The sequence below is a fragment of the Perognathus longimembris genome, chromosome 4, assembly GCF_023159225.1.
Source record: "Perognathus longimembris pacificus isolate PPM17 chromosome 4, ASM2315922v1, whole genome shotgun sequence".
Classification (NCBI taxonomy): Eukaryota; Metazoa; Chordata; class Mammalia; order Rodentia; family Heteromyidae; genus Perognathus; species Perognathus longimembris.
In genome coordinates, this window is record NC_063164.1 from 42811944 (window position 1) to 42828256 (window position 16313).

General features: G+C 33.5%; 1 protein-coding gene across 1 annotated transcript in view; it reads right to left on the reverse strand.

Moving 5' to 3' along the window:
- The window catches only part of Dnajc10 (DnaJ heat shock protein family (Hsp40) member C10), a 46172-nt gene that overhangs the window by 19351 nt on the left and 10508 nt on the right, over positions 1 to 16313 (reverse strand). Inside the window, exons 5-13 of the mRNA XM_048345136.1 lie at positions 16137 to 16219; positions 15538 to 15669; positions 14908 to 15001; positions 13759 to 13836; positions 12086 to 12129; positions 7833 to 7970; positions 5456 to 5545; positions 4759 to 4872; positions 2464 to 2578 (exon numbers count right to left, since the gene is read on the reverse strand). Of these exons, the coding sequence (XP_048201093.1) occupies positions 2464 to 2578; positions 4759 to 4872; positions 5456 to 5545; positions 7833 to 7970; positions 12086 to 12129; positions 13759 to 13836; positions 14908 to 15001; positions 15538 to 15669; positions 16137 to 16219 (888 nt within the window). The remainder of the gene's footprint in view (positions 1 to 2463; positions 2579 to 4758; positions 4873 to 5455; positions 5546 to 7832; positions 7971 to 12085; positions 12130 to 13758; positions 13837 to 14907; positions 15002 to 15537; positions 15670 to 16136; positions 16220 to 16313) is intronic.

The window sequence follows — 16313 nt, forward strand, 5'->3', positions numbered from 1 at the left end:
TTTCCTTTTTTTTTTTTCTTCTGGTCTTGGAGCTTGAACTCTGGGCCTGGGTGCTATCTCTGAGCTTTTCTTTTCTTTTCCTTAAGATTGGCATTTTGCCACTTGACTCACAGCTCCACTTCTGGCTTTTTAGTAGCTAACTGGAGGTAAGAGTCTCATGGACTTTCCTGCCTAATCTGGCTTTAAACTGTCATCATCAGATCTCAGCCTCCTGAGACGCTAGGATCACAGGCATGAGCCACCAGTGCTTACCTAACTGTAGTTTTTTGAACTGTTTAACAAGATTTCTCTATCTCTGACCATCCCCTACAGGTGCTTCTGATCACTCTGATTTCTAATTTAATTTTTCTATTTCCTCTTAGGCACACTCATCCTTAATTATAATTACTGTAGTACAAATTTATTTCATGAAGCTCAAGCCCAAACTCAATTGTGAATTAGATGTGTCTATTGTGAATTCCTCACCCAGTATTCTCTTCTTCATTGAATGGTTCAATTATTAAAAAGCAATTAATTAAGACAGAACCAAGTCAGAAACATGGGTCTTATCCTTGACTCTTCTCTCTCGACACCCCCACCCCCAACAATCACCAAGTTAAACTGAGCTCAGTTTGTACTTTGGAATTAAATTACCTGTCTACTTCATCATTTTCTCTGTAAGATAAACATGTTATTACATATGGTTACATAGGACTCTTTCTGCTTAATCTCATTCCTTTCAAACTTTCATGCATTCTAAGCCACTGGTCACTTTTCTAAAATGTAAGCCTACTTTTGTCATCTCTCCTCTTTGCCCTCCAAGATAGTCCCAATTCCTTTACCTATAGATTAGATATATAATTTGGACTTGTGTTGCTTTAAAGTCTTATTCCTTTCCCAATACTAAACTTCAGGTTATTCTGAAGTTTATTCTATATTCTAAAAGAAATCGAGAGAGTCAAAGGCAGAAAGGTGATACAAAAAGGAAACTAACTGCAAATGAAACAATAAACCAAGAGCAGCAAGTGGAGATAGCAGTGCTATAAGAGATGTATTACAATAGATGAAAGTGGTGAAGGAACTAGCAAAATGACAAACACAAAGAAGCAAATGGGATGTACTTCAGAGGTTAAAAAAATTAATACAATTCCATCACTAACAGTCACTTCTAGTACTTTTAGGGTCTGGCTGTTTAGTAGCTACAAGCTTAGCTTTTGGAGTCACAAATATGGGTTCAAAAATTTACCTTTCTTATGCATTATAAGGCAGCCTATTTAACCTTTCTGAATCTGGTTTTTCTCCAATGGCTGCTGTGAATATGAAAATGGATCATCTAGGGAACACCCTAAGCAAAATGTAGTACATGAAGCAAGTGCTGAATCCATAGCAGTTCACAGTCCCTTCAACCTACGGGGACTCACTTCTTGTACCTCTGTATTTACTTGGAAAATGGCATTTTTTACTGAATTGTTAGCACCTGGCTGATGCTATGAAGAATTATATTTGATTATTTTATGCATAATGGCCATTATTTCATGTTTTTGAATAGATCTTCCTTCTTCTATCCCTACTAAATTGTATTTTAAAACTTCTGAGAGGGCTGAGAATATGACCTAGAGGCAAGAGTGCTTGCCTCCTATACATGAAGCCCTGGGTTTGATTCCTCAGTACCACATATATAGAAAATGGCTAGAAGTGGCGCTGTGGCAAAAAAGAAGCCAGGGACAGTACTCAGGCCCTGAGTTTAAGGCCCAGAACTGGCAAAACAAAACAAAACAAAATACAAAAAACAAAAACTTCTGAGAGCAGAGCTCACATTTTAAACTTTATAGCCTATCATCTTCTCTAACATGCATTTCATTAGTATTTGATTCACTTAACTGCAATATAATTGGAAAAATGTGGGTCTCCTTTGTAACATTTGTTCTCTTTCAGGACAAGGGTTCTATTTTGTTTACAAAATGTCAAGATAGATTTTGAACCCAAATGTGTTTGAGCCAAATGTCTACCTAACTCGTGGAAATGAGACTCTACATGAATGTAAAAACCAAATCTTCAAAAAACCAAAGCTTCAAATAAACTGAAACATAAGAGTCATAATTATAAATGTAAAAGATAACAAAGTAAATAACAATAGAGAAGTTTGCAGTTTACTAGAAGAAAAACTCAAAATGATGTCTAGAATCTACCTATATAACACTGAGATGCTATGTGGCACCCAACAACGTAGGCTTCATGTGCTCCTTACTGTACTAGCATGCAAACCCCTCACACCACTGACACTTCCCAACCAGATATTTTGCTGAAACAGTGACCAATAATGTTAAGGAGATTTAAAGAGCACAAACAGAATTAAATGGCTATATATAATTCAAAATGAGAGTAAAAGTTACTTATAATAAACATGTTCACAGAAAGTATGGATAAATATAATTAGAAAATTAATATTTGAAAGATGAATTTTGTAATTTTTCCTATTCTCACCATGATGAATTTCATATTCTTTCGTTCCTTGCCCCTTAAATACTGCTAGACATGGCTGAAAAACATAGAGGTTACTACAGATGTCTGGTGTAGAGGAGCAGTCAAACCTTCCAACCTAGAAAACAGAAGACTGAATTTAATAAAAACATGAATTTTACTACTTAAATTTTATTTTTTATTGCATTTTTTAATTTTTTTATTGTCAAACTGATACACAGAACGGTTACAGTTTCATACTTTAGGCATTGGATACATTTCTTGTACTGTTTGTTACCTCCTCCCTCATTCCCTCCCTCTTTCTCTTTCCCCCCATGAGTTGTTCAGTAGATTTACACTAAACAGTTTTGTATTGCTTTTGTAATTGTCTTTTTTACCCTGTGTCTCTAGATTTTGGTATTCCCTTACAGTTTCCTAGTTCTAATACCTGTATATTTATAACCCCCAATGAATGATGATAATCTGAAAGTTATTAAGGTAAATGGATAAATTTCTACAAGTTAGGAATAAAGATTGGCTGGATATATATATATGTATATATATATACACACAAATATATATACACTTTTAAAAAAATGCACTCCAACTAAAAATTGCCGACAAAAACTTATTTCATTGGTAAAGACACAAATAAACTAAAATTTGAAGAAGCTACTCCAAACAAATAGAAAGAAACAGAAGGAAACAAACAAAAGGAAGAAAGTGAACACTATATTACATAAAACAGACTTCAAGTCAGAAACAAAAGAGAAGTCTTGAGTTCTAACAACATTTCAGTCAAGAACTCAACAATAAGTAAACAAACAAATAAAAAGAAAGATCATTATATATCAACAAAAGGATAAATTCAGCAAGAAGACATAACTGTAAATATATGTGTACCCAATAATAGAGCACCCAAATATATTAATCAGCTCTATACATAGACATAATATATATGTACATATACATAAAATGCAAGCTACAAAATAACTCAGCAAGTTATACAAAAAATGAAATATCATGGTATTTTCAGATCACAAGCAAATGAAAAATCGATAAGAAAAATGGAAAACATATAAATACAGACATTGAAAAACAAACAAACAACTAAAAATCAAACTACTACATGTCCTTTAATTCCACTAGGTATAGATCCAAAGGAAACTAAGTCATTGTATCAAAGAGGCAACTCACAACACTATTCACAAAAGCTAAAAGTAGGAAATGTGACCTAGTATTCATTAACAAATGAATGGTAGAAAGATTCAGTATACATACACACTGGAATATATTCAGTTACAAAAAGAATAAAATCTTTTCACTTCCAAGGAAGGAACTAGAAGATATCATGCTAAGTGAAATAAATCAGGCACAGAAAGACAAAGTGAATGTTTGCACTCATTTATGGAAGCTAAAACACTTGATTCCATAGAAGAAAGTGGGACAGTGGTCATTAGACACTCCAAGGAGAAGGGAGCAGGGGACAGCTGCATCACTTAGAACAGCAATCTCTATCTGTCTATCTATGTATCTATGTATCTATCTGTGTAACTATTGTCTCCACCAACTGATACATTTCAACATAAATAGTAACAGAAGAGGCAGAATTTCAACAGAGAGAAATGATAAATGCCTGAGATAACAGAAATGCTAATTACTCTAATTGAGATTACCTATACATACATATGATATACATATGTGTGGTGTGTATATATATGGAACTATTGCATCTTGTATTTAGAAATATTATGTATATACTTAAAAACATGAAACCATATTGAAGTGACCTTTTGGATGTACTGGGCTAACAAAACATACTACTTTAGAAAGAGGAAGACAATCTTCTAGTGTTTACATTCCAGAAAAATTGTTTTAGTTTCTTAATGCTAAAGAAGTCAAAACTTGCCACTTTCAGATATGATGTTAAGTTTCTTTGTGTGTGTATGCTGGTACTGGGGCTTGAACTCATAAGAATTTAGCTTTTTTTCTCATGGCTGTGGTGCTCTAACACTGAGTCACACAGCCTCTACTTCTAGCTTTTATTTTTTGTCGTTAACTGGAGATAAGAGTTTCCAAAGACTTCTCTGATTAGGCTGGCTTGGAACCTCAATTGCCAGATTTCAGCCTCCTGAGTAATAGGATTACAGGCATGAGCTACCAGTGCCTGGATGATGTTAACTTTTAATACAAAAAAGAAAAGAGAAAAGAAGAAATAACAACCCCAAACCAAAAGTACCTACGTGATATTTAACCTAGGAAGTCAATAAACATTGTTAGGTTACTTAAAATTTAATAAATGAAATATTTTTTTCTTACCTGAATGTGATCATTTTTCAGTAGTGTTTTCAGTTTTTTCAACTCAGGATCATTTGAGTTTTCACTTTTTCCAAAATCAAAAAATAAGAGCCAGCGATGATGTGCTAAACGACTCTTAATTGTGATAAAGAGAAAAACAATGTAAGAGGCAGCAAATTCTGAGAGTTCTGATCTTTTTTTCTTTTACTTGAAGTTGGTGTTAGCTATCCTATCTTTTATCTCAAAACATTACCTAAAATTTAAATTTATCTGTACAGTTATTTTGTTGTTTCCTAGGAGAAATGGCATGTAAATCAATTATGTTATAGATGGGTAAGCCACTGAGTTACAAAACCTTAGATAACTGATAAAAAGAAAAGTATTTTAATAATATGTAGGTAAAAATTTGGGGTGGGGTTGAAAAGGTATAATCTTTTCATGTTTAATAAAAGATTTAGTAGAAATACAAGCTTAGAATGGTCTAGGATCCATAGGAAAGTAAAATCCTTAAGAAAAACTCTGGGTTTTCCAAAAGTACAAAAGCATTTGAAATTTAGCCAGAATTTCAGTAATAGAAATTTAACTTAGACTTCATTACCATATACTCCTTTGAAACTGCTACCTTCAATTCTCTCTAGCAATGAATAAAACAAATGCTTACTTTAAAATGTTAGACTTGAAGTGTAACCAACATTTATTACTATTATAAAAACATTACCTCTAGTGTATTTGCTGAAAGTTGCTCAAAATCTGGCAGGTTGTGTATTATTTCCATATATATTTCTTTAGCATCCAATGAATTAAGAAACTAAAATAAAAGGATCATATTGTAATTTTTTGTGGAAATATTAATTTATTACCATTTCTTACGTTTCTAAAGAGTAACTTTAAAGAAAACAATTGCAGAAGTTTTAAAAACTTACAAGTGCTTTTCTGTTTTAAAAGTAACATTTTGTAATTACTTCAAATATTATGTAACTAGGCTCTAAAAAATAATGGTGATATTAAAAACCAATCAATCAGACTATTCCCTTAACTTCATTTTTTCCTTTTTACAGTCATGGGTCTTGAACTCTGGGCCTGGGTGCTGTCCCTGAGCTCTTCAGCTCAAGGCTAGTGTTCTAGCACTCTGAGCCACAGCACCATATCTGGTTTTCTGGTGGTTAGAGTTCAGAGTCTCATGGACTTTCCTGACCAGGCTGGCACCAAACCATGATCCTCAAATTTCAGCCTCCTGTAGCTAGGATAACAGCGTGAGCCATCAGTGCCAGGCTTTAACTGCAATTTTTTTGTGGTAATTCTCTTCATTCAGAGTGACTTCTATGTCATTATGGAAATACATTATTTTCACTTTGTTTCTAATGGTAACAATGTTCTACAGAATGACAATGCTCTACTTTTGGGAGGAAGTACTGAGTAATTGGACTCAGGGATTTACACTCATTGGATAGGCACTATATCAGGCCTCCAAGTCCTTTTTGCCTTGAATGTTTTTGAGGTAGAGTCTCTTGCTGTATGTTCAGGCTGGCCTGGACTGTAATTCTTATGTTTGTGCTTCCTCTTGTTGCTGGAGATGACAAGTATGGACCACTATGCCTAGCCACTAGGTCCCCTGTAGTTGATATAACATGTGTATGTGCTATTAGGCCCAGTGACGAAGTGAGTTGAAGTCTAGAAAACTTTTATGCTATGGCTGGCCATGAACTGTGATCCACCATCTCTGCTTCCCAAATAGCTAGGATTGTTGATTGCAGCCACAAGCAACTGGATATGACATAATTATATGTCATATTGACTTAGTGGATAAGGCTCAGTGATGTAATTACTAAAATGATAATATATACACACTTAAATAGAAAATCTATACACAAATATATTCCTTGACAAGATCATGAAATAGAATCTACTATAAGACCATGTTTATAAAAATAATTTTTGCATATATTCATCTATTTCATGCATACAGGTATATGTAGTATACATATATCTATGTGTACATAGTTGGTTACAGACACACACACACACAGACACACATACCAGAACCCTTTTAGGCATTTGGCATACATCAGTGAACCACTTAAATTTAATAAGCAAATTATAGAGACTCTAAATATTTGCCCTGAAAAATAGAAGATAGTATTTTGATCCATTGAGATACTGAAACTATAAGCAAAGTAGTTATATGGGGACATTAGCAATATAGTTAATAGACATTTGGATTTGAAATACTAGTATCTTAGAGAGGTTGAACAGAAAGTATTATATGTATATGTGTGTGTGTGTATTTGGGCATATCATACTTCTAGAGTAGAAGACACAGGTGTGAGCTGTGTCTACATATGTAATGTGAAGTTAAAATTGAAAGTCATCTGTAGGTTTCTTGAAAAAGTATTTAATCAAGATTTCATGGTGGTTGTTCACAAGAATTTAGACTTACAAAACTTTTTTTTACTATAATATTGTGCTGTACATGAATTTCTTAAATGATTATGTATTAACATCTAAAAAAATTAAACCACAAGAAACTAAGGAATTCTCCCCTGCCCCCCCGAGTCTTTTACTCTTTTGAGATTCCTAAAGGGTCTGTCCAAGCATATTATTATTCACCTTATCACCTTGACAGCTACCTACCTTTAGTTTCAGTTCATTCATTCATAAATGTAGAGAGAAGAATCTTGTATTTCCAAATTGGGTTTACATCAAAAATTTACAGAGTGCTGAGAAATTTCACATACTTACTCTACTTATGAATCTACTTATCTGTCTTTTAAATACTGGAAAATAACCATTTAAATGAAGATTCATGATATAAATGTTTTCATTTAGCCAAAAATGCCTTCCTAATAACCTTTGTGGTTTAAAACCGCAAAAAAGCGTATTTGCTTTAAATATGATGTTTAAAATAATCTTTCAGACTTTCAAAAACTAAAGTATACATAAAAAAAACTAAGAATTATATACTAGTGATAAGTAATGAAATGTTCTGTAACCAAATGATATAAATGGATTTGTTTCCCACTGTGTACAAAATATTTTGCAAGTATGAGCATGTACACATTTGTAATGTAAAGAAATTTCTTTAAACTTATTCGTACCAAAATGCTATTGTTTTCCTTGTTATTTAAAGTGGCTCCAGGAGGAAAATATGCAGTAGTACTTGCTGTAATATCTAAACTTTTACAAAGGTTGTCCTGGGTTGCACAGTCCATCCATCCTACATTAACTAGACCATCCTAAAATAGAAAGAAACAAAAACATGTGGTAAATGAAAGAAAAAAAGTCAAAGAGATTCACCTGTACATAGCTGAAAACCTAAACTTCTTAAACATACTCAATTATTATTTGAAACAAAATGTAGTATTCCCTCAATAATACACATCTATTTTAAATATATTTTTCTATCAGTCTACTAGAACTTACAATTTCTTATAGAAGGTGGTTCAACAATCTTAGGTTAAAAAATCAACCTGTGTAGGGGCTGGGGATATAGCCTAGTGGCAAGAGTGCCTGCCTCGGATACACGAGGCCCTAGGTTCGATTCCCCAGCACCACATATACAGAAAATGGCCAGAAGCGGTGCTGTGGCTCAAGTGGCAGAGTGCTAGCCTTGAGCGGGAAGAAGCCAGGGACAGTGCTCAGGCCCTGAGTCCAAGGCCCAGGACTGGCCAAAAAAAAAAAAAAAAAAAATCAACCTGTGCATGATTTATCACTATGACTGTATTTTCAATATGTATTATACAGCTTATCAGATATTCTATGTGTGTCTACAATGCACATTTAAGACTAGTACCTGGTCAGTTTTCACCTAGTGGTGGCTGAGGTCCTTTAATGAACTCTAAAATTCTAAATGAAAAATATATTTCCAGGAGGCTGAGGCAGAAGGATGAAGAGTTCAAGGTTAGTCTGAGCCATACAGAAAGTTCAAGATCAGCCTAAGTTACATTTTAAAACGCTATCTAAGTGAACCAACAGAAAAGGAAAGAACATGTCCCAGAACTTCCAAGTTATTGAAAAAAATTTCTGGATTAGGAAGGTTGGTAAAAAACACACAAAGGAGGAACATATATTTAACTGGGACTCAAGAAAGACAAAAGAGAAAGTGTGGAAAAAATCAACAACTAAAATAACAACTAGGAAGTGTCTCAAACCATGAAAGATATTAACCTATAGATTCAAGAAGTCCAATGAGGGGCTGGGGATATAGCCTAGTGGCAAGAGTGCCTGCCTCGGATACACGAGGCCCTAGGTTCGATTCCCCAGCACCACATATACAGAAAACGGCCAGAAGCGGCGCTGTGGCTCAAGTGGCAGAGTGCTAGCCTTGAGCGGGAAGAAGCCAGGGACAGTTGTGCTCAGGCCCTGAGTCCAAGGCCCAGGACTGGCCAAAAAAAAAAGAAGTCCAATGAACCTCAAGGCAGAATACAAAAGTAATCTGCACCTAAATGAATCTTAACAGAACTTCAGAAAATGAGACAAATACTTTGAAAGCTGCAAGGATAAATATCTAGGTGATACTACATGGAAGCATGAATAGAAAAGTTAAGTTATACTTAAGATGTGCTCACTTAAGATGGGGATATCACCTATGTAAGATTTCGATCAATCCCCAGAACTGCAACAACGAATGTACTTACTGTTCATTAACACATAATTTTTAAAAAGGGAAAAATATACTCCATATGGGATTAAAGTATATGAAAGCATACATTCTGGAAGAGTAATGCCTAGGCCTCTTGCTTTGTCTAGGAGATAGACAAATCAGGAAGGCATGTTGTGTCCACTGAAAGAAAGGCCAAAAAACGAGCAGTTAAGAAGCTACTAGAGGGACAGTGGAAAAGTGGAAATTAGAAGCCTACTTGATTAATCCAAAAGAAGACAAAAAAGAAAAGGTTTCATAACATAGGTTAGCATACGGGAAATGCATATGTTTATGAGGTGGTAAATATACCAGGAATAATATTAAATGGACTAAGAATAAAGAATGTAACTAGATAAGAGCCTAACTATATTCTGACTACATAATACACCTCAAGTATAAGGGACAGAAAAATTGACAGTAAAGAAAGACACAAGGTACTGAGGTGTACTGTCAGTAATCCCAGTGCTTACAAGGGTCATGAGTTCTAAGAAAGACTGGGCTACTTAGCAAGACCTGTCTAAAAAAAAAAAAAAAAAAAAAAGAAAGAAAGAAAAGAAAGTAGGAAAAGTTATATAATGCCAACATTAATGGAAGAAAAGTTGGAGTTGCCATAGTTCATATCAACAAAGACTTGAGAAGATAATTTTAAACTAGTCTCCATATAATGACAGAGGCTCACAATATGTAGAGAAAAAGTTGACAGAACTAAAGGCAGGAACAGAAATATTCACAATAACAGTGGGCGATATTAAGATACCTCTCTCAGTTACTGATTAAAGGCATAACATTAAGATCTAGATTTGAACAGAACCCACTTAACCCAACAGATTTTAAAGAACTATGAACTATAGAATTTTTTAAAAATGCGTACTAATATTTATTTTTAAAAAATGTACCACAGTGGGCCATGAAGCAAGGCTCAATAATCTTAAACTGAAACTCTTGAAAACTGAAACTCTCCACATGATGAAATTAAGATAATTGTTCGTAATTAACAAAAGAATACAAAACAACTTAAGAAAAATTCACTTTAGGGTTAAACTTGTTCAAAGTTAATTGTAGTAATCTATGGAATAATTACAATAAAATCCCTGTGCTATTAATTTGGGCTAGTTATAAAAATCCCCTCCATGTTTGGGAACATCTACTACTAAATAAAATAATTTAGTTTAAAAGAAAACCTCCAAAGAACGGTTAGAGAACATTCCAAATTGATCATTCAAAGTATACATATCAAGTATGTGCTATGTGTAATTATTAACTTGTAGTCTAAATTCACATCTTAAAGAGGTAACTATTAATGGCCTAAACATCCATCTCAACAATTTTAAAAGAGCAAATTAAACTCTAAGAAAGTAGAAGGAAGGAAATAGTGAATGAATCAATGAAACAAAACAAATGTTAAATAAAAAGATGGTGTTTTAGTTTTAACAAAAATATTTAAAACTTGTGGTAAGCTAAGGTTGTTTTCATAAATTTGGTATAGCCTAAGTGTCATATGTTTATAGTCTACTATAGTGCTCACTTATGTCCTAGACCTTCAAATTCACTTATCATTAATTGACTGACACATCAAGAGTAACTTCTAGTGCTTTAAGTTCCATTCACAGTAAATGCCCTATGAAACTCTACACTTTTGTTTTTTTATAACATACTTACATAAGTACATTTTTCCCTGCTTAGTACACAGATAGTTCTGTATTACAATTGTCTGCAATTGTCAGAATAGTAATACAGTGTACTCTAGGAGCATTAGTCTATACCATCAGGGTAGGTGGAAAGCAGATCATATCCACCTAATTTTGTGTTTATATATTCTATGATGCTCACACAATAATGGTTTGCCTAATGAAATGTTTCTTAGCTATATCGCCATCATTAAGTGATATGTGATTATATATGCAAGTAAATAATAGAAATAAAAGCAAAGACTGCAGTTGGAGATTTTTAAATGATTCAGAAATTATAGATCAATGGGATAAAAATAAATGATGCAGACTGTATATAGTCTAACTTTATATATATGTATATAAATAGATATAAAAGCAGACTTAACATACATAGAAACTTACTAGTTTTGAGGCTCATGTAGCACTTTCCCAATTTATGATAAACTTGAATAGCACAATGGAAACTTCAATAACATCAAAGAAAACATCATACAGACCATATTCACTGACCATAATATGACATGAACAAAGTAAATAACAAATATAAAAACAGAAGAACAAAGATATAGTTTATAAATGTCAAAAAATACTAGCGAGGGGCTGGGGATATAGCCTAGTGGCAAGAGTGCCTGCCTCGGTATACCCGAGGCCCTAGGTTCGATTCCCCAGCACCACATATACAGAAAACTGCCAGAAGCGGCGCTGTGGCTCAAGTGGCAGAGTGCTAGCCTTGAGCAGGAAGAAGCCAGGGACAGCGCTTAGGCCCTGAGTCCAAGGCCCAGAACTGGCAAAAAAAAAAAAAAAAAAAAAAAAAAAAAAAAATACTAGCGAGTTCATAATAAACCAACAATAGAACTGTAATGAAAGAGACATGTCAGAATTTACTGAACAAAGCTATTTAGAAATAAACTTATAGCTATAAATGTGTATCAAAAAAAGAAAGCCTAGGTTGCTTAAAAAACTATTAAAAAATCTGGAGGCAATTTCTAAATGTGCTTCTTTAAATGGTGCTAGTTTTGTAAAAGTGATAGATGCTTACCAACATGCCACTAAGCCTGAGTCGTGTCTGTGAAGTCAAACAATCTGAGGGAGAAAGATAATTTTATGAGCCTATTTTAGATTTATTAAGCCTATGTTCTCATGACTTTCTCCCAAAGTACCATGTGGATTTTAAGGCAAATAACTGAGCTATATACTGGTAATATTGAAACCTTTAATAGACAGATATGGAGACTAAAGTCTCACTGATACTTTCATATTCTCTTTCTCTTTCTCACTTTCAGATTCTTTTACTTCCTTCCTCTAATTTCACATGATTTCTAGCCACACAGAAGTCACATGGTAAGAAGATTTCTAACTATAAGAAAAAAAAATCTCACTGAGAAAGGGAGGCTAATACCTGTAATATTCCCTACTCAGGAGGCTGAGATTTGAGGATTGTGGTTCTAAGCCAGTGTAGGCAGGTAAGTCCATGAGACTTTTTTTTTTAAATTTTTTTTTCTTATTTATTGTCAAAGTGATGTACAGAGAGGTTACAGTTTCATACATTAGGCCTTGGGTACATTTCTTGTACTGTTTTTTACCTCTTCCATCATTCCTCCCTCCCCCCTCCCCCTCCCCCTCCCCTCCCATGAGTTGTTCAGTTGGTTTACACCAAATGGTTTTACAAGTATTGGTTTTGTAGTCGTTTGCCTTTTTGAGTCTCTTAATACCACCAAAAAGCTGGAAGTGGTACTGTGGCTCAAAGTGGTAGAGCACTAGCCTTGAGCTAAAGAGCTCTGGGAGAGCACTCAGGCCCGGAGTTCAAGACCCATAATTGGAAAGAAAAGAAAAAAATGTAAGAACGTTTAATGAAAGTTTTGATCATGTGAGGATGGACTGAAATCTGGTAATTGGGCCAGAATAAAACAAAACTCTTTGGTAAAAGACTTCAGTTAAGGCTGATTTTACTCAAAACCATTAACACAGGTCTTACAGGATGAGATGAGTGACAAGTCAAGAACTAGTGATAATACCTTCTTAATGAAGTAGTGCAGACTGGAAGTCAAATGTGTGGGATTACATGAGAAAGTATTAAGAAATTAGGGTAGTTTTTCATATTGGGATACATTGTAATTTATCTTATTAAATACAACTTTCATTATAGTTTAATACTAAATTTTCAACTTAGTTTATGAAAGGAAAGATCCTAGAAGCAAGAAGTTTCATCTTGACATTAATAATTTTAGAAGGCAAAGTTTTAATATGCATATTAAGCAAAGCCTACAATTTCAAAAACCATTGTTTGGGAAAGACCATATTTGATAACTAATTACTTCTGTAAGCTGTCACATGTATCTGTGGCTAACTAAGGCACAAATTATCATGGGTACAATGAAGATCAAATACTTGTAAGGCAAACCTAACACATGGTTAATATATGATATATATTCATAAAGTAATAATTTTGATAACCTCTGAAGTATAAAATGACAATAAGGTGTATGTTTTCATAAAAAATGCAAATCTGAGTATAAATAGTAGTTTTAATTATTTACTGAAAATAATTATTTACTGACAATAGGGTGTGTATGTTCATTAAAAATGTAAATCTGAGTATAAATAGTAATTTTAATTAGTTAATTATTGACTGAAAGCCTCCAATAATAATACATTTAACCTAAAATTAAAATATTATAGCATTTTATTCTAAAAACAAAATGATAACTTTACCTCCTCCTTTGGAACAAAAAGTGATCAGCCAGCCAATGCCAGCAGCAAAAGCAGTTTGTATGGAGTTAACAAAATTTCCTTAAAACAAAGGAAAGCAAATAGGTAAGATTACCATTACTCAATAATAGGAAGCAATTTTCCAAATACCATTTTTTTCCTCTTTAATTTTACCCTTTTCTTATCTATCCTCTATTTTACAAGTTACCTTTCTAAAGAAATTTCTTGAGCAACATTAAATTCCTTCATTGGCTTTGTATGACATAAAATGTATATTCATTATTTCATTATGAAGAAAATGTAAAACTGGCAAGTTAAGGCTCCATATGATCTGGCTTTTGTGTACCAATTTAGTCAGCCTTATTTCTCCCTATACAACCCAACCCACAGTCACCTCTTCATGACATGTTAAGCAATTCTAAAATATATAGTACTCCTTAAAGACTTCCTTTTAGAAAAAGATATTGTGAATGACCTTTTGTATAAGTATTTTCTAACTTTCCCTTTTGCTCACTTGAGTAGGATTATGCTTTCTTATCCTTTATGCTTCTCTAAGCTTACCTTTATGGTATTAGCCATTACATTGCATTTTAATGGGTTGTTGGTATCTTCCTCACTGAAATACTGAGTTGGTGATAGCAGGGTTTATATGCCTTATTGCTGCTGCAGCTCTTGAAGTTTCTCACACATAACCAGTGCTCAACGAATGAATAGTCACTTAGCCAGGAATACTGACTACTTCAGGGATTTGATTAATAAACACCCAGCCTAAAAATCTCTTAGTGAGTTAAAGGTCTAAATTTAGAAATGTGTTTGAACTTTAAAATTAAACTGGACAAGCATGTATTTGCTACCTGTATTTATGAAAGAAAAAAAAAAGCTTGAACATTTAGTTGTATTTTCACCCAGTCCAATTTCATATCCATTTCTACCACCTTAACTGCTTTACACTCTACACAAATACAGTTTGCTGGAATACCCAATATTTAGAAGAAGAAATCAGTTATGATACATTCTCCTTTAATATGTAGCAGGAAAAATACATTAAAATTCCAATGTTGTGAACCAATTGTTAATGTTGCCATTGTAAAATTCAAAATACTGATTCAAAATATTTTTGAAGGTCAAAGCAAATTAAGAAAATAAAATTACCTGTTGATAGTTCTGTCACTGTGCTTCTAACATGCTTCATGGCAAAGCTCACTAAACTTTCCTTTGATCTGTCTCCATGGTATTTCACTGCAGCCTATTGATTTTTTTTTTAAAAAAAAGCATTTTATTTTTCATTTACAAGCTCATTAAACAATACCAAATATGTTGACTTTACATTATCCTGAACAGTGAAGAAAGCTGTCTCTCAATAGTACATTAAATTTCCAAACACAATCGGGAACGTACAGATGCTATAAAAGATATTAATGCATTTAATATCATTTTAGTTGCAGCTTCATCTTTGGAAATTGGGGAAAAAAAGCTGGTAGAGCTTTTATGTTCACTGAGATAATATACAAAATCTATATGAAGTACAAAGCAAAATATGTATTCTGAATAAATTAAGAAATTGAAATTAGTAAATATTTAATTGTGAAATACAGTAAAGTAAAAGGAATATAATCTAAAGGTATTCATAAATAATCCAAAATGATTATTACTAGATTTTACTATCTAAAGTTAAGTTTAAAAACCAATACATTGTAACAATTCATATATTGCACTTCCTCTAGTATTTCAGTTGCTTTCATAGAGTTAGGCAAATGTACAAAATGTTAACTTATCCCTTACCATTCCAGACCTAAAAATGAAGAGGCTGGGATAACTGTTGACTCCTTTCATTCGGCAAAGCATTCTATCATCTCCACAGTTAACAGCTCCAATTCGAAGTAATCCATCCACTTCTTTAGCAAAGTCTCTCCACTATGAGAAAAAGAAAGTACTTTTCTGATAAAGTCAATTTACTTCTCTTGAAAACACTTGAAGTTATGTAATTTTAAAGAAGAAAACTTTATCAAATGAAACCATATATATGTGAAAGTACTCAATTACTTGATAGAACCATTAAAACAATGCCAACTTTTTTTTTTTTTTTTGGCCAGTCCTGGGGCTTGGACTCAGGGCCTGAGCACTGTCCCTGGCTTCTTTTTTGCTCAAGGCTAGCACTCTGCCACTTGAGCCACAGCGCCACTTCTGGCCATTTTCTGTATATGTGGTGCTGGGGAATCGAACCCAGGGCCTAATGTATATGAGGCAGGCACTCTTGCCACTCGGCCATATCCCCAGCCCAACCAACATATTTTTTAAAAGAGGAAAAAAATGCATAGATAACAGTTCAGTTCATTTAGAAACAAAACTTTAATAACCAGGATGTAAAAAAAAATACGTACAGTAGGAGCTAAATCATGGCAATGTGAACATCCTGGGGAGTAAAAGTTTACAAACCACAGTTCTCCAGAATTAACAGCAGCATCTAAAATTACAAAAATCATGTTTACTAAACAGTGCACATTTCAGTTAAAAACCGTTTTGGAGATATCAGAATAAAATAGATAGTTGCAAAAATC